Source organism: Aquarana catesbeiana, linkage group LG04 (assembly GCF_042186555.1).
Source record: "Aquarana catesbeiana isolate 2022-GZ linkage group LG04, ASM4218655v1, whole genome shotgun sequence".
NCBI lineage: Eukaryota > Metazoa > Chordata > Amphibia > Anura > Ranidae > Aquarana > Aquarana catesbeiana.
In genome coordinates this window covers 559,001,384-559,028,350 of record NC_133327.1, presented here as the reverse complement: position 1 = coordinate 559,028,350, position 26,967 = coordinate 559,001,384, and the positions used below count along the sequence as shown (strand labels likewise).

The 26,967-nt window shown below is 44.6% G+C and overlaps 1 protein-coding gene across 1 annotated transcript in view; it reads left to right on the top strand.

Annotated features, from left to right (window-relative positions):
- FNDC1 (fibronectin type III domain containing 1) overlaps positions 1-26,967 on the top strand; it is a 377,977-nt gene that overhangs the window by 317,900 nt on the left and 33,110 nt on the right. Inside the window, exon 15 of the mRNA XM_073627992.1 lies at positions 422-530. Coding sequence (XP_073484093.1) covers positions 422-530 — 109 coding nt within the window. The remainder of the gene's footprint in view (positions 1-421; positions 531-26,967) is intronic.

Below are 26,967 nucleotides of genomic sequence, written 5' to 3'. Positions count from 1 at the left end.
TTTTCCTTTTCTGGGGGGCTGCAGTTCGTATAGGAGCCTGTCCTGAGCGCAGAATATCAATATATAAATCTCTCCCTTTACTTTTCTAAACAGTTAGCATATTGGAAGTGGTAATTTTAATGAAGATATGACTATGTTCAAGTCATCACAAAAGTTAAGCTCAAATAAATGCAAAGCAAGGAAAACACAGACCGCCAATTCACACTATACTTGCAATTGTAATATATTCTGCATTTTACCCAAAACATTTGGAGCTGGATTAAGTCCATTTTGATTGTCTGCTATCATGAAAACAAACTGTAACTTTTCTTCAAGAGTGTTTATGTCTAATATTGAAAAACAGTTTACGTATATATGTTGCATTGACAATAAAATATAATTAGTTGGAAAAATAAACCACTATATATTTTTAATTTGGCAGGATATTTGGTTTACAGTGCATCTTACGATGATTATTTGAAGAATAAGTGGGCAACAAGAACAGCAGGAGGGACCAATTTACCAATTGAAAATTTGAAACCGAACACAAGGTATGAAGCTGTTATTTTCATAGAAAGCAATCTAAATAGCACATATTGAGAAATGCAAAGTGATCACTAAATATAAAGTTTTAAGGAAATGCAAAATGATTACTAAAAATAAAGTTAATTACTTTAGGGCAGGGATATGTAATTAGCAGACCTCCAGCTGTTGCAAAACTACAAGTCCCATAATGTCTCTGCCTCTGGGTGTCATGCTTGTGGGTGTCAGAGTCTTGCTATGCCTCATGGGACTTGTAGTTCTGCAACAGTTTGAGGTCCGCTAATTGCATATCCCTGCTTTAGGGCCTAAAAAACATATCATGATCAGTTTTTATTTATACCATATATGGAACCATAACTGTATCATTGAAATCAATTTACACAAGTGAATGAGATACAAATAGTTACAAAGAGGAAGATAACATCAAAAGGTGGATGTTCCCAAATCGAATGAGGATACACACTCCCCATCATATTAAGAGAAAAGAAGAGAGAAAGGCCAAAAAAGCCAAACATTCATATTTCATAATCAATTAAATAAAATTAACACATTTCGTTAAATTTTATTTACTCAGACTCATAAAAACAAATATAAATCCAGATCAGAATTCAGTCTTTGAGGGTATAGGTTATCCTAATGCTGGAGCCACTGCACTTCTCTTTTACTCAACTGTAGTTTCCAATCACCACCCCTCCTATTCCTGGGAACACCTCTGATAACCGGATATGTAAGTTTTGATATAGTGTCGCCATACTCCAAGAAATGTAAACCGTGACTGTATTAACTTATCCCTGATTAAGTACTTGTGTCTGGACATTCTGTTCATCACTTTTTGCGTAGTTTCACCCACATAGAGAAGTCTAGATGGACACTTGATGATGTAAATAACAAACAAAGATCAACAAGTATAATAACCTTGTATCTTAATATGTTCTCTATGTGGGTGATTAAACAAAGGAACTTCCATCACGTTACATTTTATACAGTTCAAACAAGGATATGATCTGATATTCCAAGCTCCCAGAAAAGTTTGGGTAGGAGAAGGAGGAATAGACTGATTCATTTTTTCCACCCTTTTGTAAACTGTCCAACTCTCCTATACAATGGTATAGGGGGGTAAACAAAACTGAGGTACATTTGAGTAATTGTTCCCAAGAGTAGATCAATTTTTTTTATTATACCATATATTTTGGGTGAGAAAGGATGGCCTTGCCCCCCAACAAAAGCTAAACATAGTGCAGAGTTAATATGAGATCTAGACTGTAAAAAGTTATTTCACTCTTTTGTTACCAAACTTCCAGGATAGCCCCTTTGTTCAACTTGGTTTCAATTTCATCTAAGCGGATCTCCCTAATTTCTGGTTCACTAACTAACTATATGATGGGATACTTGCACAAACTGACTTCTAGGGATGGACCTAAATTCATTAGAAAGATGAAAACTATCAAATGTAAAAGCCAGCCAACTAGAATACCCAAATGCTTTCTCAAACCTTTTCATATACATGTTAGCCTATGGGATGGGATGGGATGGGATGGGATGGGGGGGCTACATATGTACTCATCACCATGCCCATAAGCTGTAAATAATTGCTCTCCGTGAAAATATGTTCCAATACATTTATCAAAAGATAAAAACAAAAGAAAAACAAACATTTGTAATGTAGTGTATACCTGTGATGCAAATGGTGTACGATATCTAGCTTCAATACCCAACTCATATGGAGTAGATTCATATAAGCTGGAAACATCCAAGTGAGGAGTATAAAATAAGGAGGCACCCTAACATTCTATATGTTGTCCAAAATATCATTTGTTTCATATATATATGACCTTGTTGTCCTAAACAGCAGAGGCAATATTTTATTTAGATATTTAGCAAGGGGTGCACATATGGACTCCATCTCTGCCACAATGGGTTGACCAGGGGGACAGGAGTCACAAAGTCACAAGATGTTCCTAAATGTTTTTTGTATCTGTATTATTGAGCCAATTCTCAAATGCCTCAGTGATCACCATTTTAATTTTAGATTGAATCTGAATGGTAGGAATAAGATAGAAAGGTAAAAATGTCTCAGGATCAGACAACTGGTGTAAGATCTCATTCTCCTATTCAATAGTTACCATAATAACATTCAAACCACCCTTGTCCATTGGCTTAATGGTAATATCTTGCCTGGTGGGCAAAGATGTAAGGGCCTTAGAACAATCAATCAAAAAGGCTGTAATGTTGGTCTCTAGTTTTTAACATATACATTTATGGCAGGGAATGAAGTAGGAGGAATGACTGAGCTTTTTACCTTTCAAATTAAATTCTTAACAAAGGAGATTTAATATCACTTACCATAGAACAGCTTCCAACAAAGAAAGCGTTTAACCTCAGCTGCCTATATAATCTATACATACACTATCTTGTTTCAGTTACAAGATATTCATTTTATCCTTAGGACAGAAGCTTAATCATTTATTTACCCCATTGATACAGGTATTTATTTATTAATTATAGGCATTTATATAATGCCAACAATTTACAAAATGCTTTACATAGTATATATTGCACATTCACATCAGTCCCTGCCCACAAGGAGCTTACAATCTAAGGTCCCTAAATCACATTTACACATTCACATACTAGGGCCAATTTAGACAAGAGATGGGCTATCTGTTTGAGTTGAACATGAGTTTGACTCGAACATTGGCTGTTCGCCCGTTCGCTGAACAGCGAACAATTTGGGATGTTTGCGGCAAATTCGAAAAGCCGCTGAACACCCTTTAAAAGTCTATGGGAGAAATCTAAGGTGCTAATTTTGAAGGTTAATATGCAAGTTATTGTCATAAAAAGTGTTTAGGGAGCCGGGTCCTGCCCCAGGGGACATGTATCAATGCAAAAAAAGTTTTAAAAATGGCCATTTTTTCGGAAGCAGTGATTTTAATAATGCTTAAAGTGAAACAATTAAAGGTAAATATTCCTTTAAATTTCGTACCTGGGGGGTGTCTATGGTATGCCTATAAAGTAACGCATGTTTCCCGTGTTTATAACAGTCCGAGAGCAAAATGACATTTCTAAAGGAAAAAAAAGTAATTTAAAAGTGGTAGCGCTAGTGCCGACTATGAATGAATTGTCGGTACCGACAATCCACATAAAAGTCATTGAAAGTCATTGAAAAATAAAAAATAAAAATACCGCCAGGGGGGTTAATATAGGGCAGTGTTTCTCAATTCCAGTCCTCAAGGCGTACCAACAGGTCATGTTTTCAGGATTTCTCTCAGATAAAACGGCTGTGGTAATTACTAAGGCAGTGAAACTGATCAAATCACCTGTGCAAAATAAGGGAGAGCCTGAAAACATGACCTGTTGGTGCGCCTTGAGGTCTGGAATTGAGAAACACTGATATAGGGGGTCAACAATGCCAAGAGTTGGTGAAAGCAGGGATCCGTCTTCCAGAGATAATTCCAAAAATCATCCGGATTATTCTCATGGAGCTCCCGCAGCAAAGGGGTTTCTCTGTGACATGTATGGGTGACCCGCGCCCCCCTCTGATGCAACACAGGTGTATCAATGCAAAAAAAAGTTTTAAAAATGGCCGTTTTTTCGTAAGCAGTGATTTTAATAATGCTTAAAGTGAAACAATAAAAGTGAAATATTCCTTTAAATTTCGAACCTGGGGGGTGTCTATAGTATGCCTGTAAAGTAGCGCATGTTTCCCGTGTTTTTAACAGTCCGAGAGCAAAATGACATTTCTAAAGGAAAAAAAAAGTAATTTAAAAGTGCTAGTGCTAGTGTCGGCTATTAATGAATTGTTGGTCCTGACAATACACATAAAAGTCATTGAAAAATAAAACAAAAATGCGTGGGGGTCACTCAAAATTCCATTACCAGCCCCTTTCAGGTCTGGAATGGATTTTAAGGGGAACTCTGCACCAAAATGTAAAAAAAATGGAGTGGGGTTCCCCTAAAAATATTAGGGGGACACAATGCCTCCTAACTCCATACTCATCACCTGGATGTTTCCAGCTTATATATAACTATTCCACATGAGTTGGGTATTGAAGCTTGCTATTGTATACTATTTGTACCACAGGTAAACACTACATCACAAATATTGTATTGGAAAATCATTTGTCTTTTCAAAAATCAGCCGTTTAGGGGCATGATGATGGGTTCAATTCCTGGGTTAAAATGTATTATCACAAAAAGTATTGAGTGTATTCCATTCTTAGATATTGATATTGGGATTCTATTTCAGTGATTTGGATGTGAAACCCTGATCATATTTAGCTATTACATTTTAATAGTTTTTATCCTTGTAATGTATTTTACATCCATACCTAGAAGTCAGTTTATCAGAGTATTCCATATAGTTAGTGAACCAGAAACTAGGGAAATCTATTTGAATAGATGGAAACAAAGTTGACACAGAAGGTTTTTCCTGAACATTTGCTAAAGAGAGAAGAAAATAACTCTATACAGTCTAGATCTCTGCATTACAGTTACCTTTTGTGATGCAATACCATCCTTTCTCACCCCAAATTTATGGTATAGTAAAACGACAATGGTCTATTCTGAAGTACAATTACTCAAATGTACCTCAGTTATGTTTAACCCCATTACCATTGTATTTGAAAGTAGGAAAACTTACAATAGAGTGGACAGATCTGATCAGTATATTCTTCCTTCCCCTACTTCAACTTGTTTGAACTGTATAGAGTGTAACATCATGATCACATTTCCTGTGTTTAACCACTCCCTGGTCAGCCTATTGTAAAATGACGTCGGGTAGAAGTACTACCATGCTGGGTGGGCATCACATGACATCCTCCAGGTGCGTGTCCTCCTGGGGGATGCGCAGCAGTGTGATCTCTCACCCGCTGTGTCCATTGGAAACAGTGGAAGACTGATCAATGTAACATGCCAGCCCCGGTACTATATGATCACTGTGACCAATCACAGTGATCACATGTCAATAGTACACAATTGCCTTTATTCATAGCTATTCATTGTGTACTATTGTGATCTCTGTGATTGATCTCATGGTACAGTGGCCAATCATGGCGGATCACTTAAAATTATCAGCTGACCTTTAGGCACTTGGTGCAGCCCACTGCTGCAATCGACTTCATGCTTTCTCAACACCAGAATGTCCTAATGGAAACCACCCACCTTGCATAGAGCATCCTCTTCATCCTGCCCTGACCAGCAGTGTCGATCCACATCCAGGTTAAATGTTAAATGACACCCAGTGTCAATCAACCTCATACTGTACATCAAGAATGTCAATGACACTCCCCCTGGGCTTGTGTCATCATGCAGCCTGGGCTGGAATGTAATGCTGCACAGAATGGTGCTCACATATCAGAATCTTGAGCAGTTTCGTGTAACATGGAGAATTGTACATCACATCACCAACACAGGTGAAGAGTAAGCTGCACCATGCTTGTCATGTGACTGGCTGGAACTCCAAAGACATGCTGGTAGGTTAATTGGATCCTATCTAAATTGTCCCTAGTATGTATGAATGTGAGTTAGGGACCTTAGATTGTAAGCTCCTTGAGGGTAGGGACTGATGTGAATGTACAATGTATATGTAAAGCGCTGCGTAAATTGACGGCGCTATATAAGTACCTGAAATAAAATTAAAACATTTTTAAAGTCTCAAGGGAAGGGGGGCAGGATGGGAGCTAAAGTCGGGTTTTAGCCAATTAAATACATGTTTAATCCGATTCAATAATCCATCTAAGATACTCAATCTCCTTGGATCCTCAATTGACTATTATAATATAAATATTAGGTTATTGTTCATGCTAAATACTTGAGAATGTTCCCTATTTAATTGTAAGCAGAGAACACAAAAGGTAGAACTGCATTTCTAGATTTAACCTACACACATGAAGCTGCAGATTAAACAAAAAACATGGGAAATAGACAATGCTTTGATTTTTGTTGTTCTTGCCCATGAACATTCAATCTCAACCAATGCTAGTGAGAAGTCATTAGAAAGCCTTTCAACAACCTGCATAAAGTGTTTCCATAAATGTTCCTGACTTGTAGTATATCCCTAAACCTGACCCTGATACATAACACGATGATTACCCAAAAACCAAAACTTAACTCAACACTGAAAAACAAACACGACCTGCAGGCTTAACCACTTCAGCCCTGGAATGATTTACCCCTTCCTGACCAGAGCACTTTTTGCGATTCGGCACTGCGTCGTTTTTACTGACAATTGAGCGGTCATGCGACGTTACACCCAAACAAAATTGACATCTTTTTTTTTCTCATAAATAGAGCTTTCTTTTGGTGGTATTTGATCACCCCTGCGGTTTTTATTTTTTACGCTATAAACAAAAAATGAGCGACAATTTTGAAAAAAACACATTATTTTTTACTTTTTGCTATAATAAATATCCCCCAAAAATATATAAAAAAGCAATTTTTTTTTCTAGGCCGATATGTATTTTTCTACATATTTTTGGTGAAAAAAAAATCGCAATAAGCGTATATTGATTGGTTTGCGCAAAAGTTATAGCGTCTACAAAATAGGGGATAGTTTTATGGCATTTTTATTATTATTTTTTTTATCAGTAATGGCGGTGATCTGCGATTTTTATCAGGACTGCAACATTATGGCGGTCACATCAGACATTTTTGACACTATTTTGGGACCATTGTTATTTATACAGCGATCAGTGCTATAAAAATGCATTGATTACTGTGTAAATTACACTGACAGTGAAGGGGTTAACCACTAGGGGGCGATGAAGGAGTTAAGTGTGACCTAGGGAGTGATTATAACTGTGGGGGGGGCTACAACACACATGACAGCGATCACTGCGCTCGATGACAGAGAGCAGTGATCTCAGTCCTGTCACTAGTCAGAACGGGGAAATGCTTTTTTTACAAAAGCATCTCCCAGTTCTACCTCTCCGTGACATGATCGCGGGCACCCGGCAGACATCGAGTCCGCGGGACCCGCGGTCATGGAGAACGTGGCGTGTGCACAGTGCTGCTTCTTAAAGGGGACGTACCTATACGCCCTTTTGCCCACCAGTGCCATTCTGCCGACGTATATCGGCATGTGCTGGTTGGGAAGCGGTTAAAGTGGTATTAAATCCAAAAGCATACATTTATTGTACTGAAGCTTTCAATTCTTAGATGAGGTGGCTGCATTTGTTTTGGTTTTTTAGGCTTTCTTTCCTTTGTTTTCACCTGATAATCTGACCAGTAAATCTGTTGTTTTTCAACAGAACAAGCTGTCCTGCAAACGTGGCAGTTAGGGGGTTGAGACAAACTATTTACCACTGACAGAGATGCTTACAATGGTCGGCTTCTATTTATTTATGCAAAACCTTTATCCTAAAAGAAAAAAAAAAAACCTGCTGCTTTAACAGTGTATAAAATGTTAGCTGGAGATCAGCTTAAATTTTTTAGTGTATATAAATCTGCTAGCACACCTAACATTCCTCTCCACCCAGGCTGACATTTCTACTGTCCAAAAATGTCTCTGCGCTCCTTCGTTCAGTGTGTAGGCACACACAACGCTCCTTTTAAATAGGACCAATACAGTATTAGTTACCTAAGGATCTATTTAACCTCCGCCCTAGAATCTACTTTTACAGCTAACATTCCACCATTTTTAGCTATCATTAGACAAGACCTGTGATTTTTGAACTCCACATAGGGTCTCATGGTTAGGATGAAATGGCATCTTAAAAATGAACGTTCTCTCTAGATTGCTATACTTGCTCCAAACCCTGCCAGTTGTGTTACCATTGTTGTTTCTTCAATCAGTCTGAGTTGACTTTACAGATTTTCTCTGGGCCAATAAATCCAATAGATTGCACTGTACTTTGCTTTTCAAACTTAAAGCTGCAAGAGGTATAGGGTTTCCAGACTCCTTCCTATACCATAAAGTGATGCATATGTCTAAAGTAGGGATGAGCTTCCTGTTCGAGTCGAACCGATGTTCGACTCGAACATCGTCTGTTCGCCCGTTCACGGAATTGCGAACGATATGGGCCGCTCGCGCCAAATTCGTGTGGCGCGTCACGGCCCATAATTCACTGCGGCATCGCAGTGCATTGCTGGCTGATGATTGGCCAAGCATGCACTATGACCCGCATGCTTGGCCAATCACAGCGCCGTCAGTAGTGAGAGCTGTAATTGGCCAAAGCCAGGGTGGCTTTGACAGTCAGGCAGCTAGACTATTTACAGTTAGTGTAGTGCGTCCTCCTCACAGTGTTCAGTTAAAGCTACAAGTTAGTTTAGTGCAGTGGTTCTCAACTCCAGTCCTCGGGACCCACCAACAGGCCAGATTTTAAGTATTACCTTGGGGAGCTGCAGACTAGAATACTGCAATCACTGAGCAGCAAGTGATATCACCTGTGATGTATTTCAGCTATCTTGCAAACCTGGCCTGTTGGTGGGTCCTGAGGACTGGAGTTGAGAACCACTGGTTTAGTGTGACCTCTGCACAGTGTTCAGCTAAAACTACAAGTTAGTGTAGTGCATCCTCCTCACAGTGTTCAGCTAAAACTACAAGTTAGTTTAGTGTGACCTCTGCACAGTGTTCAACTAAAGCTACAATTTAGGGTAGTGCGTCCTCCTCACAGTGTTCAGCTAAAGCTACAAGTTAGTGTAGTGCGTCCTCCTCACAGTGTTTAGCTAAAACTACAAGTTAGTGTAGTGTGATCTCTGCACAGTGTTCAGCTAAAGCTACAAGTTAGTGTAATGCGTTCTCTGAACAGTGTTCAGCTAAAACTACAAGTTAGTGTAGTGCGACCTCTGCACAGTGTTCAGCTAAAGCTATGAGTTAGTGTAGTGTGTCCTCCTCACAGTGTTCAGCTAAAACTACAAGTTAGTGTAGTGCGACCTCTGCACAGTGTTCAGCTAAAGCTACAAGTTAGTGTAGTGCATCCTCCTCACAGTGTTCAGCTAAAACTACAAATTAGTGTAGTGCGACCTCTGCACAGTGTTCAGCTAAAGCTACAAGTTAGTGTAGTGCGTCCTCCTCACAGTGTTCAGCTAAAACTACAAGTTAGTGTAGTGCGACCTCTGCACAGTGTTCAGCTAAAGCTACAAGTTAGTGTAGTGCGTCCTCCTCACAGTGTTCAACTAAAACTACAAGTTAGTTTTTTGTGAGCTCTGCACAGTGTTAAGCTAAAGCTACCTGTAGAAGGTTGGTGGTGTTTTCCTGATCCTATCACTAACGCAGGCAGCTAAATAAGCTACAAGTTATTTTTTGTGAGCTCTGCACAGTGTTCACCTAAAGCTACCTGTAGAAGGTTGGTGGTGTTTTCCTGATCCTATCACTACCGCAGGCAGCTGAATAAGCTACAAGTTAGTTTTTTGCAAGCTCTGCACAGTGTTCAGCTAAAACTACAAGTTAGTGTAGTGCGAGCTCTGCACAGTGTTTAGCTAAAGCTACCTGTAGAAGGTTGGTGGTGTTTTCCTGATCCTATCACTACCGCAGGCAGCTAAATAAGCTACAAGTTAGTTTTTTGCGAGCTCTGCACAGTGTTCACCTAAAGCTACCTGTAGAAGGTTGGTGGTGTTTTCCTAATCCTATCACTACCACAGGCAGCTAAATAAGCTACAAGTTAGTTTTTTGGGAGCTCTGCACAGTGTTCACCTAAAGCTACCTGTAGAAGGTTGGTGGTGTTTTCCTGATCCTATCACTACCGCAGGCAGCTAAATAAGCTACAAGTTAGTGTAGTGCGAGCTCTGCACAGTGTTCACCTAAAGCTACCTGTAGAAGGTTGGTGGTGTTTTCCTGATCCTATCACTACCGCAGGCAGCTAAATAAGCTACAAGTTATTTTTTTGCAAGCTCTGCACAGTGTTCACCTAAAGCTACCTGTAGAAGGTTGGTGGTGTTTTCCTGATCTTATCACTACCGCAGGCAGCTAAATAAGCTACAAGTTCGTTTTTTGCGAGCTCTGCACAGTGTTCAGCTAAAACTACAAGTTAGTGTAGTGCGAGCTCTGCACAGTGTTCAGCTAAAGCTACCTGTAGAAGATTGGTGGTGTTTTCCTGATCCTATCACTACCGCAGGCAGCTAAATAAGCTACAAGTTATTTTTTTGCAAGCTCTGCACAGTGTTCACCTAAAGTTACCTGTAGAAGGTTGGTGGTGTTTTCCTGATCCTATCACTACCGCAGGCAGCGAAATAAGCTACAAGTTAGTTTTTTGCGAGCTCTGCACAGTGTTCAGCTAAAACTACAAGTTAGTGTAGTGCGAGCTCTGCACAGTGTTCACCTAAAGCTACCTGTAGAAGGTTGGTGGTGTTTTCCTGATCCTATCACTACCGCAGGCAGCTAAATAAGCTACAAGTTAGTTTTTTGCGAGCTCTGCACAGTGTTCACCTAAAGCTACCTGTAGAAGGTTGGTGGTGTTTTCCTGATCTTATCACTAACGCAGGCAGCTAAATAAGCTACAAGTTAGTTTTTTGCGAGCTCTGCACAGTGTTCAGCTAAAGCTACCTGTAGAAGGTTGGTGGTGTATATATATATATATATCACAGCTTAGTGCAGGTACAGGCCATTAGTATGTCTGGAAGGCCAAAAAGGAGAGGCAGACAGTCACAAGCCAATAAAAGAGGGCAAGCAGGCTCTGTGTCTAGAGGCAACAGTGCTGGTCGTGGAGACGGTGCATCCTCATCAGCACGTGGCCGTGGGACACGCTTGGCCTTTTTTTCGGCAGCTGGCCGCATTGAGCCGCAACATGTGGAAGACTTGGTTGAGTGGATGACCAAGCCGTCCTCATACTCCTCATCCTCTCTCACCCATGCTCAGGGTACTTTGTCTGGCAGAGCAGCTGCCAACGTGGCCTCTTCCCTCAGCTCAATGGCTTCAGTGACTCCTTCCCTAGCCCCACCATGTCCTCCTGAGCAGTCCCTCGAACTGTTTGACCACAGTGTTGGGTACATGCTCCAGGAGGATGCCCAGCATTTAGAAAGCTCTGATAATGATACTGAGCTAGATGAAGGCAGTACTGTGAGCACAGACAGAGGGAGTGCCCAAGAAGGACAGCAATCTGGCAGTCATGCTCCCCCTGCTGCAGCATACTGCCAGGTTTGCTCCAGTGATGAGGAGGGAGGGGATGATGAGGTCACTGACTCAACATGGGTGCCTGATAGGAGAGAGGAGGAGGAGGCACATCACCAACGAGGCAGAATGCCCTCCAGGGGCCAGCCTAAGGGCAGCACACTGACTGCATCACACCCCAAAGCTCCGCATGTGCAGGGTGCTGCTGTCTCTGCGTGTTATTCCAAAAGTTCTTTGGTGTGGGCCTTTTTTGAGACGAGTGCATCAGATTGCACCGCTGCTATTTGCAACATATGTCTCAAGCGTATCTCGCGTGGCCAAAACATCTCCCGCTTGGGCACCAAATGCTTGACCAGACATATGTTGACCTTCCATGCAGTTCGTTGGCAAGCGTATCTAAAAGACCCACACCAAAGAACAAAGAGGACCTCCCCTTGCTCCTCATCAGCTGAGATCTCCAACCCCACTATACCTTCAATCCTCTCTGAGACCTGCACTGAGAGGAATGAAGGTGTAGAATTAGGTGTGTCACAGCCAAGAACTTGTGGGCAATCTACTTTCGGTACACCGACTTCAGATTTTATCAGGCAAATTTCCCAGCCCCATCTGCTGCACTGCCGAAAGAAGTTCGCTCCCAGCCATCCACATGCCCAGCGGTTGAATGCTAGCTTGGCAAAATTGCTAGTACTTCAACTGCTGCCTTTTCAGTTGGTAGACTCTGCCCCCTTCCATGAGTTTGTGGAATGTGCGGTTCCTCAGTGGCAGGTACCCAAACGCCACTTTTTCTCACGGAAGGTGATTCCAGCTCTCTACAGGCATGTGGAAGGCAATGTCCATGCCTCGCTGGACAGGGCGGTCAGCGGTAAGGTGCATATTACCGTTGACTCATGGTCCAGCAGGCATGGACAGGCACGTTACCTAAGTTTCACCGCGCATTGGGTGACTCTGCCGGCAGCTGGGAAGGATGCAGGACAAGGTGCAGTAGTGTTGGAGGTTGTTCCGCCACCACGCCTCCAAAATGCAACTACTAATGATTGTGACACACCTCTCTCCTCCACCCCTCCTCTTCTTCTTCCTCCATGGCCTCTTCCTGTGCTTTGTCCTTGGAACCAGAGGTGCTCTGTAGCCATTCAAGGGGCCACGCAAGTATGCAGGCCAAAAGATGCCAAGCGGTGCTTGAGCTGGTGTGCTTGGGGGACAGGAGCAACACTGGGGCAGAGGTTCTGTAGGTGGTTGACGCCACGCCAACTTAAGGCAGGAATGGTGGTTTGTGACAATGGCACATGGTGGTGCAGTGGTTCTTGGGCAGGTACCCGGGCTTACAGGATGTCCTGAGGCAGGCCAAGAAAGTCTGTGTGCATTTCCGCCGGTCATATAATGCCAGTGCTCGGCTGGCAGACCTCCAAAAAGAGTTTAACCTGCCCAAGAACCGCCTAATCTGTGACATGCCCACAGGTGGAACTCAACGTTGGCCATGCTGCAGCAGCTGCACATGCAGCAGAGGGCCATCAATGAGTACCTGTGTGACTAGGGCACCAGGACAGGGTCAGGGGAGCTTGTTTTTTTTCCCCACGCCAGTGGGCCATGACCAGGGATGCATGCACTGTCCTGTCACCATTTGAGGAGGCCACGAGGATGGTGAGCAGTGACAGTGCATGCATCAGTGACACTGTCCCCCTTGTCCACCTGTTGGAGCACACGCTGCGTGGAATAATGGACAGGGCACTTGGGGCAGAACAGAGGCAGGAAGAGGGGGACTTCCTTAGCTCACAAGGCCCCCTTTATCCAGACAGTGTTCCTGAATGCCCGCTGATCACACAGGAAGAGGAGGTGTCACATACCTGGTAAGTAGAGCCCGGAATGCAGGGAACGGCCTCTCGTATACCTCCGACTCGGGAACCCCTGGTAGTGATGACAGGGGCTCGAGAGTGCAAAGGGGCACAAGTGCCTGACTGGAAGGCTGGAGCAGAGAGCTGAATCAGGTAGTCAGCTGGAAGGTGTCCTATAGTCCAGCAGCAGGATGTAGGCAGCAGGGAGGTGACCTGTAGTCCAGCGGCAGGATGTAGACAACAGGGAGGTGTCTTGTAGTACAGCAGCAGGATGAAGACAGCAGGGAGGTGTCTTGTAGTCCAGCAGCAGGATGTAGACAGCAGGGAGGTGTCTTGTAGTCCAGCAGCAGGATGAAGACATCAGGGAGGTGTCTTGTAGTCAGCAGCAGGATGAAGACAGCAGGGAAGTGTCTTGTAGTCCAGCAGCAGGATGTAGACAGCCAGGAGGTGTTTTGTAGTCCAGCAGCAAGATGTAGACAGCAGGGTGCAGGCAAGCCGGGTCAGACACTGGCGGGCAGAGCAGGTACAGAAGGTAAATCCAGGAGAGTAGTCAAGTCCAAAAGATGAGATCAGGGCGGGCAGAAAACAGAGTAGTCAAAGTCCAAAGCCGGGATCAGGGCAGGCAGCAAACGGAGTAGTCAGGAACAGTCCAACAGGTATCAGGTAGCAAATACAAAGTAAAGTAACAGGGCAGTAGGGGTCTTCAGGAACGCTGTAGACCGGACAGCAAGGCAGCAGTGGAAGAGTCCCCTTTAAATAGCCTCCTTTGGTGCCAAGTGCTGTTACAGGGGGCGCGCACGTGCACCGCTATTGGCGCGATTGCGCATGCACCTATTAGCGCCATTGGCACTATTGTGCATGCGCGTACGCCTATTAGCGCTATTGGCGCTATTGCGCGTGCGCGAGCGCCGGATGCCACTTTTATGCACAGGCATTCCTTTAAACTTTAGTTTGCTGGGGTATTTGCAAGAGGGCTTTCCCTGACAGGAGGAGGAGGAGGATTGTGTCAGTATGGAGGTGGAGCCTGGCACTCAGCATCAGCAGCAGTCTTTAAGGGATCAGTCCCAAGAAACACATGGACATGTACGTGGCTGGGAGGAGATGGCTGCGGACCATGTCATCCTTAGTGACCCAGAGGACTCCGGACCGAATGCCTCAGCAAACCTACGCTGCATGGCCTCCCTGATCCTGCAAAGCCTGCATAAGGATCCTCGTATTCTTGGTATCAAGGAGAAGGACCAATACTGGCTGGCAACCCTCCTTGATCCACATTACTAGGGTAAGGTTGCGGACCTTATCTTGCCGTCGCAGAGGGAGCAGAGGATGAAACATCTTCGGGAGGCCTTGCAGAAAGGTCTGTGCAACGCGTTCCCAGAGACTGGGAGGTTACAAACTCCTGTTTCTGGACAACGTGTTGCTGAGGCTTCGGTCAGTCAAAGAAGGAGCGGTGGAGAAGGTGGCCATCTGACCGATGCGTTCAGACTATTTTTAAGTCCGCAGCCCCAAGGTATGATCGGTTCCAGCAACCATCGCCAGCGTCTGTTTTACATGGTGCAGGAATACCTAGCGGCAAGATCAGACTTGGACACCTTTCCCACCGAAAATCCTCTGGGTTACTGGGTCTTGAGGATGGATCACTGGCCAGAGCTTGCACACTATGCAATTGAGCTACTGGCCTGTCCTGCATCCAGCGTTCTTTCGGAACGCACATTCAGTGCTGCTGGAGGCTTTGTAACCGATCACAGGGTGCATCTGTCCACTGACTCGGTCGATCGACTGACCTTCATAAAAATGAATCAGTTTTGGATCACCACCAGCTACCAGCACCTGATGCTGATGTAACCAAATAATTTTTTTTGAAATCTCAGATCCCTTCAACCTGAGTAATTATCCTCTTCCTCCTCAATGATCATGCTGATAGCTTGTAAGAACATTTTTGGTTCTTGGCGCCGCCACCAGTGCCTAAGGCCCAATTTTTCAGCCCCTGTTTGACAGGGGCGTGTAATTACAATTTTTGATGCAATACTTTGCAGCAGGGCTCGTTCCTGCGTTCCAACTAGAGTATCTGTGAGGGGTTGCAGTGTTGTGGCACCAGCACTAGTGCCTAAGGCCCAATTTTTCAGCCCCTGTTTAACAGGGGCGTGTAATTACAATTTTTGATGCAATACTTTGCAGCAGGGCTTGTTCCTGCGTTCCAACTAGAGTATCTGTGAGGGGTTGCAGTGTTGTGGCACCAGCACCAGTGCTTAAGGCCCAATTTTTCAGCCCCTGTCTAACAGGGGCGTGTAATTACACTTTTTGATGCAATATTTTGCAGCAGGGCTCATTCCTGCGTTCCAACTAGAGTATCTGTGAGGGGTTGCAGTGTGGCACCAGCACCAGTGCCTAAGGCCCAATTTTTCAGCCCCTGTTCAACAGGGGCATGTAATTACAATTCTTGATCTAATATTTCACAGCAGGGCCCGTTTCTGTGCCCACCAAGAGTGAGTGAGGACTTACAGTGTTGTGGCACCAGCACCACCACCACCACCAAGGCCCAATTTTTCTGCCCCTGTTCAACAGGGGCATGTAATTACAATTCTTGATCTAATATTTCACAGCAGGGCCCTGTGAGGGCTTACAGTGTTGTGGCCACAACACCTAAGGCCCAAGTTGCAGCGTAGGTTTGCTGAGGCATTCGGTCCGGAGTCCTCTGGGTCACTAAGGATGACATGGTCCGCAGCCACCTCCTCCCAGCCACATACATGTCCATGTGTTTCTTGGGACCGATCCCTTAAAGACTGCTGCTGATGCTGAGTGCCAGGCTCCACCTCCATACTGACACAATCCTCCTCCTCCTCCTCGTCCTCTTCCTGTGTGATCAGTGGGCACGCAGGAACACTGTCTGGATAAAGGGGGCCTTGAGAGCTAAGGAAGTCCTCCTCTTCCTGCCTCTGTTCTGCCTCAAGTGCCCTGTCCATTATTCCACGCAGCGTGTGCTCCAACAGGTGGACAAGGGGGACAGTGTCACTGATGCATGCACTGTCACTGCTCACCATCCTTGTGGCCTCCTCAAATGGTGACAGGACAGTGCATGCATCCCTGGTCATGGCCCTCTGGCGTGGGGAAAAAATACAAGCTCCCCTGACCCTGTCCTGGTGGCATAGTTGCACAGGTACTCATTGATGGCCCTCTGTTGCGTGTGCAGCTGCTGCAGCATGGCCAACGTTGAGTTCCACCTGGTGGGCATGTCACAAATTAGGCGGTTCTTGGGCAGGTTAAACTCCTTTTGGAGGTCTGCCAGCCGAGCACTGGCATTATATGACCGGCGGAAATGCACACAGACTTTTCTGGCCTGCCTCAGGACATCCTGTAAGCCCGGGTACCTGCCCAAGAACCGCTGCACCACCAAGTTAAGGACGTGAGCCAAACAGGGCACATGGGTCATTTGTCCATGTCGAAGGGCAGAAAGGAGGTTGGTGCCATTGTCGCAAACCACCATTCCTGCCTTAAGTTGGCGTGGCGTCAACCACCTCTGAACCTGCCCCTGCAGAGCTGACAGAACCTCTGCCCCAGTGTGGCTCCTGTCCCCAAAGCACACCAGCTCAAGCACCGCATGGCATCTTTTGGCCTGCATGCTTACGTAGCCCCTTGAACGGCTACGGAGCACCGCTGGTTCCGAGGACAAAGCATAGGAAGAGGCCATGGAGGAAGAAGAAGAGGAGGGGGTGAGAGGTGTGTCACAATCATTAGTAGTGGCATTTTGGAGGCGTGGTGGCGGAACAACCTCCAACACTACTGCACCTTGTCCTGCATTCTTCCCAGCTGCCAGCAGAGTCACCAATGCGCGGTGAAACTTAGGTAACGTCCCTGTCCATGCCTGCTGGACCATGAGTCAGCGGTAATATGCACCTTACCGCTGACTGCCCTGTCCAGCGAGGCATGGACATTGCCTTCCACATGCCAGTAGAGAGCCGGAATCGCCTTCCGTGAGAAAAAGTGGCATTTGGGTACCTGTCACTAAGGAACTGCACATTCCACAAACTCACAGAAGGGGGCAGAGTCTACCAACTGAAAAGGCAGCAGTTGAAGTGCTAGCAATTTTGCCAAGCTAGCATTCAACCACTGGGCATGTGGATGGCTGGGAGCGAACTTCTTTCGGCGGTGCAGCAGCTGGGGCAGGGAAATTTGCCTGGTACAATCTGACGTTGGTGTACCAAAAGCAGATTGCCCACAAGTACTTGGCTGTGACACACCTAATTCTACACCTTCATTCCTCTCAGTGCAGGTCTCAGAGAGGACTGAAGGTATAGTGGGGTTGGAGATCTCAGCTGATGAGGAGCAAGGAGAGGTCTTCTTTGTTCTTTGGTGTGGGTCTTTTAGATACGCTTGCCAACAAACTGCATGGCAGGTCAACATATGTCTGGTCAAGCATGTGGTGCCCAAGCGGGAGATGTTTTGGCCACGCGAGATACGCTTGAGACATATGTTGCAAATAGCAGCGGTGCAATCTGATGCACTCGTCTCAAAAAAGGCCCACACCAAAGAACTTTTGGAATAACGCGCAGAGACAGCAGTGCCCTGCACATGCGGAGCTTTGGGGTGTGATGCAGTCAGTGTGCTGCCCTTAGGCTGGCCCCTGGAGGGCATTCTGCCTCGTTGGTGATGTGCCTCCTCCTCCTCCTCCCCTCTCCTATCAGGCACCCACGTTGAGTCAGTGACCTCATCATCCCCTCCCTCCTCATCACTGGAGCAAACCTGGCAGTATGCTGCAGCAGGGGGAGCATGACTGCCAGATTGCTGTCCTTCTTGGGCACCCCCTCTGTCCGTGCTCACGTTACTGCCTTCACACAGCTCAGTATCATCATCAGAGCCTTCTAAACGCTGGGCATCCTCCTGGAGCATGTACCCAACACTGTGGTCAAGCAGTTCGAGGGACTCCTCAGGAGGACATGGTGGGGCTAGGGAAGGAGGCCGCGTTGGCAACTGCTTTGCCAGACAAAGTACCCTGAGCATGGGTGAGAGAGGATGAGGAGGATGAGGACGGCTTGGTCATCCAGTCTTCCGCATGTTGCGGCTCAACACGGCCAGCTGCCGAAAAAAAGGCCAAGCGTGTCCCACGGCCACATGCTGATGAGGATGCACCGTCTCCACGACCAGCACTGTTGCCTCTAGACACAGAGCCTGCTTGCCCTCTTTTATTGGCTTGTGACTGTTTGCCTCTCATTGTTGGCCTTCCAGACATACTAATGGCCTGCAGCTGCACTAAGCTGGGATATATATATATATATATATATATATATATATATATATATACTGATACTGCAGCTAGCAAAATCAACTGCCTGCCTGTAGTATGAGAACACCACCAACCTTGACAGGTAGCTTTAGCTGAACACTGTGCAGAGCTCGCAAAAAACTAACTTGTAGCTTATTTAGCTGTCTGCGGTAGTGATAGGATCAGGAAAACACCACCAACCTTCTACAGGTATCTTTAGGTGAACATTGTGAAGAGCTCGCAAAAAACTAACTTGCAGCTTATTTAGCTGCCTGCGGTAGTAATAGGATCAGGAAAACACCACCAACCTTCTACAGGTAGCTTTAGCTGAACACTGTGCAGAGCTTGCACTACACTAACTTGTAGTTTTAGCTGAACACTGTGCAGAGCTTGCAAAAAACTAACTTGTAGCTTATTTAGCTGTCTGCGGTAGTGATAGGATCAGGAAAACACCACCAACCTTCTACAGGTAGCTTTAGGTGAACACTGTGCAGAGCTCGCAAAAAATAACTTGCAGCTTATTTAGCTGCCTGCGGTAGTAATAGGATCAGGAAAACACCACCAACCTTCTACAGGTAGCTTTAGGTGAACACTGTGCAGAGCTCGCAAAAAAATAACTTGTAGCTTATTTAGCTGCCTGCGGTAGTGATAGGATCAGGAAAACACCACCAACCTTCTACAGGTAGCTTTAGGTGAACACTGTGCAGAGCTCACAAAAAACTAACTTGTAACTTATTTAGCTGCCTGCGGTAGTGATAGGATCAGGGAAACACCACCAACCTTCTACAGGTAGCTTTAGCTGAACACTGTGCAGAGCTCGCACTACACTAACTTGTAGTTTTAGCTGATTACTGTGCAGAGCTCACAAAAAACTAACTTGTAGCTTATTTAGCTGCCTGCGGTAGTGATAGGATCAGGAAAACACCACCAACCTTCTACAGGTAGCTTTAGGTGAACACTGTGCAGAGCTCGCAAAAAAATAACTTGTAGCTTATTTAGCTGCCTGCGGTAGTGATAGGATCAGGAAAACACCACCAACCTTCTACAGGTAGCTTTAGCTGAACACCGTGCAGAGCTCGCAAAAAACTAACTTGTAGTTTTAGCTGAACACTGTGAGGTGGATGCACTACACTAACTTGTAGCTTTAGCTGAACACTGTGCAGAGGTCGCACTACACTAACTTGTAGTTTTAGCTGAACACTGTGAGGAGGACGCACTACACTAACTTGTAGCTTTAGCTGAATACTGTGCAGAGGTCGCACTACACTAACTTGTAGTCTTAGATGAACACTGTTCAGAGGACACACTACACTAACTTGTAGCTTTAGCTGAACACTGTGCAGAGGTCACTCTACACTAACTTGTAGTTTTAGCTGAACACTGTGAGGAGGACGCACTACACTAACTTGTAGCTTTAGCTGAATACTGTGCAGAGGTCGCACTACACTAACTTGTAGTTTTAGATGAACACTGTTCAGAGGACACACTACACTAACTTGTAGCTTTAGCTGAACACTGTGCAGAGGTCACTCTACACTAACTTGTAGTTTTAGCTGAACACTGTGAGGAGGACGCACTACACTAACTTGTAGCTTTAGCTGAACACTGTGCAGTGGTTGCATTACACTAACTTGTAGTTTTAGCTGAACACTGTGAGGAGGACACACTACACTAACTTGTAGCTTTAGCTGAACACTGTGCAGAGTTCGCACTACACTAAATTGTAGTTTTAGCTGAACACTGTGAGGAGGACGCACTACACTAACTTGTAGCTTTAGCTGAACACTGTGAGGAGGACGCACTACCCTAACTTGTAGCTTTAGCTGAACACTGTGCAGAGATCACACTAAACTAACTTGTAGCTTTAGCTGAACACTGTGAGGAGGACGCACTACACTAACTTGTAGTTTTAGCTGAACACTGTGAGGAGGACGCACTACACTAACTTGTAGCGTTAGCTGAACACTGTGAGGAGGAAGCACTACCCTAACTTGTAGCTTTAGCTGAACACTGTGCAGAGGTCACACTAAACTAACTTGTAGCTTTAGCTGAACACTGTGAGGAGGACGCACTACTCTAACTTGTAGCTTTAGCTGAACACTGTGAGGAGGACGCACTACTCTAACTTGTAGCTTTAGCTGAACACTGTGCTGAGGTCACACTAAACTAACTTGTAGCTTTAGCTGAACACTGTGAGGAGGATGCACTACACTAACTTGTAGCTTTAGCTGAACACTGTGCAGAGGTCACACTAAACTAACTTGTAGCTTTAACTGAACACTGTGAGGAGGATGCACTACACTAACTGTAAATAGTCTAGCTGCCTGACTGTGGTACTAATAGGATCAAAAGAACACCAGGAATTTTCTTCAGGTAGCTGTAAATACTGTAACAAGACAAGCCTGCCTGTCAGTAGGAAGATAACAGGAACGGATCTAGATAAACTGAATACAGTGTGTATATATATATATATATATATATATATATATATATATATATATATATAAAACACCTGGGATGCATAAATATACACAATACACTGTAAGTGCAGCCAACTCACTGACTGTCCTGCCTAATCTAACTAACTCAAATGAAATGACTCTGTCTCTCTCTCTCTCTAAGCACGCCGGAACACACTACACAGGGCCACCGTGCAGGCGGCCTTATATAGTGTGGGGTGTGTTCTAAATCCCCTGAGCCATAATTGGCCAAAGCCACCCTGGCTTTGGCCAATTACAGCTCTCTCTACTTACGGCGCTGTGATTGGCCAAGCATGCGGGTCATAGTGCATGCTTGGCCAATCATCAGCCAGCAATGTACTGCAATGCCGCAGTGAATTATGGGCCGTGACGCGCCACACGAATTTGGTGCGAACGGCCCATTTCGTTCGCAATTCGGCGAACGGGCGAACAGACGATGTTCGAGTCGAACATGGGTTCGACTCGAACACAAAGCTTATCCCTATGTTATAATTATAGTTCTCTTTTTATATAAATAAATTTGTAGTATAAAAAAATCAAGACACAGTAGATTGTTTATTTCTATTATTTAAATTTTCTGAACTTGTGTTCCCATCAACAGATAATGAAATGGGAGCACACAATAGCTGTGAAGTATGTTTTAAAATCAGTGATGCACATGCATGATAATAAAAATGCAAAAACAATAAAAGCTGAGCAACTTGAAGAGACTCACTTATGATTACTGGAAACCAAAATCACAAAGAACTGTTAGTTTTCATCAAGATATTTAGCTCAGCGTCCTTTTCCAGCTTTCCAGTTTTGCAGTGTGTCTTACATTTTTTGGGCTGTTCTGATTCCAAATAATTTAATAAATAAGTAAGTTCATGGCTTTACAGTTTACATTATGAATTTGGTGATGTCATACTGGTTGAATACAAAATAAAATATTTACAGTATGTTATTTTGGAACCAGTTAAGTTCTTGTTACTTATGTAAGGTGTAATAAATTCATACTACTTGTTGTATTAGAATTCAGCATTCAGAGGCAGTTTTGATTCCAGATAATTTAATAAATAAGTAAGTTCATGGCTTTACAGTTTACATTATGAATGTGGTTATGTCATACTGGTAGAATACAAAATAATTACAGTATGTTATTTTAGAACCAGTTAAGTTCTTGTTTCTTATGTAAGGTGTAATAATTCATACTACTTGATGTATTAGAATTCAGCATCTGGCAGGATGATAGTAACTATCTGTGTGTGGTTGGTATAGCTCTGTAAGGCAGGCCATACATGGTCGAATTCCGAACAATTTTCTTTTCAAAATCAGAAATTTTGTGCGTTTTTTGATCTGATGGTGCCACCATTGATTTTCAAAATTCTACCAACCAAGCCTTTAATTTCACCTCATGTTGCTACAGAAAATAATTTTTGTGGCAAGGAATCTTCTTTTCTTTCCGGGAAGTTTCTTTTCTTGCACTCATGTGCATTCCTTTTTCCATTACATTTCTCGCACGATTCTCCCATCATTGATTAGAAAATCATTTGTTTTTCAAAAAATTTCCAACATGCCCGATTACTCAAATTTGATTGCCGCACGAAAATCGGCTGTTGCTGCAGCCCACTAATGGTGCGAAATTCTTAGATAAGATTTTCAAAAGAAAAAACTTTCGAAATTTGACCCGTGTATGACCAGCCTAATGCCGCGTACACATAATCGGAAATGCCTCCGATGAGAGCTTTTTGTCAGAAAATGCCACAGTGTGTATGCTCCATCGGTCTTTTGCTGGCGGAATTCCAGCCAGAAAAAGATTGGGAGCATGTTCTCTATTTTTCAGTCGGGAAAAGTTCCTATCCAAAAATGCGTTCGTCTGTATGCAATTCAGATGCGCAAAAAATCACACATGCTTGGAAACAATTTTACGCATGCTCGGAAGCGGTGTGTATGCAAGGCAAGCTTGAAATTCCGTCGGAAAAACCGTCCAAGTTTTTTCTGACGGAAATTCAGATCCTGTGTACGCGCATGAGACATCTGTTTGAGTGTTGGTTTAGAAACTAAGCTTAGTGTCAAAAGGGTTATAGATGGTACACTGACAGTCACACAGAATAAAACACATTTGGTAAAATATATGTGGAGAGGAATTTGAAGAAATGATTACATATGTAAGGCATTTCATCATTAATTATTTTTCCACATTTTCCTTGGCCTTGCTGTCTGTTCTGGGCCACTCAGGCTAATCATTGAATGTGCTTGTTTTCTTGGATGTGATCAAATTTTCATCTGTGGAGATGGATAATGTTTCATCACAGTCACCTGCTTTACACAATAAAAATCTAATAGTAGAAACAGGTTACAGGAAGTTCAACCCTGTCTACTGGCAAAGTTTATGTCTGCAGAAATTTTAAAAATGTTCTCCGGTGCATCCTGATACAGAGCTCCAGTAAAATTGCAGAAATTCTTCTAAAGCACAATTGAGCAGATGGAATAAAGTTTACTTGCAAACAATAGCTGATGTGTTCACTAAAACAGTTGACCCATTTAAAGTGTATTTCTGTTAAAAAAAAATATATAAAAAACTACCTGCTGGTGTTCCAGCACTCCTAACTTTTTACTGTTGACTGACAATGTTGCATCCACTGCAGAGAAATCCCAAGCAGTGTTGCAGGCCTATAGACCTCTACATAGCCCTGCTTCTCTTGAACCCATTTCACACGTTGATTTCTTTCCCAGCAAAAAAATTCTTCAACCTTGACTCCCAAATGTCTTCCGACACAAGTGCACATGTGTCACGTACCTGGTGGCGGAGCCCAGAGTGCAGAGAGTAGCCTCTCATGTGCCTCTGGCTCGAGAACCCCTGATAGAGAAAACAGGGACTCAAGAGCACAGGGGGCTACAAGTGCTCTGCAAGTGGCAGATGTAGAGCTGATCCGGACCTCTAGTGCAGCTGAAGGAGGGCTAGCAGGAACACTGGAACAGTTGACTGTGAAGAGGAGTACTGTAGCTGGCAGGAACTCAGGAACAGCAGGCAGCAGGGAGGTGTTCTGTAGTTCAACTGGAGCACTGGAACAGCTGACTGTAGGAAGATGCACCGGAACTTTGGCAGGAACACTGGAACAGCTGACTTGTGAAAAGAAGTACCGTAGCTGGCAGGAACTCAGGAACAGCAGGCAGCAGGGAGGTGTTCTGTAGTTCAACTGGAGCACTGGAACAGCGGACTATAGGAAGATGCACCGGAACTCTGACAGGAACACTGGAACAGCTGACTGTGCAGAGAAGTACCGTAGCTGGCAGGAACTTAGGAACAGCAGGCAGCAGGGAGGTGTTCTGTAGTTCAACTGGAATGCTAGCTGGGTTAACACTGGTGGGCAGAGCAGGTACCAGACAGAGGCAGAAGAGTAGTCGGGGTACGGACCGGGTCGGCAACAGACAGGCAGCGAACAACCATAGGAGAAGGCAGAAGAAGAGTCAAACAAGCCGGGGTCAGGGACTGGCAGCAAACAGGAGTAGTCAAGAGCAGGCCGGGTAGCAGGAATCAGGAAGACAGGTATACTAATAGCTTAGGGTCACAAGAAACGCTGTAGACTGGACAGCAAGAAAGCATGCTGACAGGCTCCTTTAAATAAGGCCATTGGCGCCAAACACTGTCACACTGCACGTCTGCGCGCACCCGCGTGCGCCTGCGCGTGCCGAAGCACCGAAGCACCGTTCGTTCGTGCCCGCTCGCACCATCGCACACCCACGTATGCCCAGTTCGCGCTAGCGTGCCCCCGCATGTGTCCATTCGCGCTAGCGCGCACCCGCACACGTCCACTAACAACAGGAGTTCTGTGCACCGATCTTCCACCCACAACGGTGCTAACAGGACGTCTTTCATGACAACATGGGAGAACTAATTTTGGGGTCATGCCTAGGACAACAGAAATTCACCTTCCATCAATTGCCCCTGCAAGAATTTTTCAAGCCTGGTGATACCACAGGTAGTAATAAAAGCTTTGTTGTTACAGGAACAAGGAAAATGAAAATAAAAAATTAATGCTGGGACATGCTTTCGAAAGGGAGAGGGAGGTGAAATTTGTAGGGTAAATTTGGGTCATGTCTATACAATTTTTTAGACTATAGTATTTCTAATGCCGCGTACACACGGTCGGACTTTTCATCTACAAAAGTCCAACGGACGCCGACGGACTAAAGCTGGCTGGTAATCCGATCGTGTGTGGGCTTCTCCGGACTTTCAGCAGACTTTTTCAGCCTCAAATCCGACGGACTTTAGATTTGAAACATGCTTCAAATCTTTACGTCGTAACTACGACGGACCCCGAAATCCGCTCGTCTGTGTGCTAGTCCGACGGACAAAAACCCATGCTAGGGCAGCTATTGGCTACTGGCTATGAACTTCCTTATTTTAGTCCGGTGTACGTCATCACGTACGAATCCGTCGGACTTTTGTGTGGTCGTGTGTAGGCAAGTCCGTTCGTTAGAAAGTCTGCTGCAAGTCCGCCGAAAGTCCGCCGGAAGTCCGCCGGAAGTCTGTTGGACAGGCTGTCGGACTTTTGTAGACGAAAAGTCCGACCGTGTGTACGCGGCATAAGACTACAATTACACACCAAAAACAGATAAATCTTGGGTAACCTATGCAAAGATGTTTCATCACTTTGGTCTGCTACTACAATCCCAAATAGCAAGGATAACTTGCCACAAATTTGCAGTACTGCAACGCTAAGTGGGATCTGCAGGGAGCTCCTCCAGATCGGATTGGCTGTCTCCGTGTCCAGATGAGGGTCCCTAGATGGTGGGTCGCCTCCTCTGTGATCTTGGTGATGTCCTCTTGTAGTAGGTGGAAGAGGTGGCTCACCTGCCTGGGATCAGAGTGCCCTTCCGCTGAGGCTCTGGAAACACGTGAAGAAGAGTGCTGAGTGCATGGTACAGAGAGCTCAGATCCAGGAGGGTCCCCTATGACTGGTTACATATCATGGGAGCGCAGTGATCATTCCTGCAGGCACTATGACAGCTGGGCTCCTTCTACATAAAGAGCCGCATTCCTGCTGCTCGGCTCTGATCAGCTGATTGATTGCTGAGTCCTTCTAGAAGGGGATCCATCCTCCCACCCACACATGTCTCCAACTGTCCCCTGATGTGATCTTCTCAACCAGTAATGGAAATGACAATAAGTGCCCCTTACATTGCTCTGGAGGTGATCATCGCAGTCCTATCCAGATGAGGTAGCTTTTTACAGTGCCTATAGTAGCCAATCATATTTTACCCTTATTTTAATGATCATATTTTATTTATCACAGGCATATCAATGAAATATCATTGCCAATTGCTGGTATTGGCTAATTTTTTTTCCTTATTAAGTATAATTGTTACACTGAATAAGGAAAAAAATAAAAATAACCAATACCAGCAATCGGCAATCATATTTCATTGACCTGACTGTGATAAATAAAATATGATAATTTACAAGGGCGTGTTTAGGGGCAGAATAAGGGGTAGGGTAGGGTAGGGGTTAGGTGGGGCAACTGGTGGCGAGTAACTCTTTAGACCTGGCTAGTAGCTCAGGACTTTAAATTTTGAGCCTCAATATAGATCACATGGACTTGTGGTGCTAAAACTTACTTAAGTAGCACATCAGTATGGAGTACTATATTGTCTTACATAATGACAATGGTTTAGAGTTTTATGGGTGTTTCTAGCCTTTCTGCCTTATACAGCAGCATTCTATGCTGTTTCCTCTAATTGATCCCATCAACTACCTGCATTTTTACAAGTATATAGAGTTGGAGCCTGCCTATGCTCTAATGCAGGCAATTGTGGATGCAGTGTGAAATTAGCTGATATTGAGGACTGGAG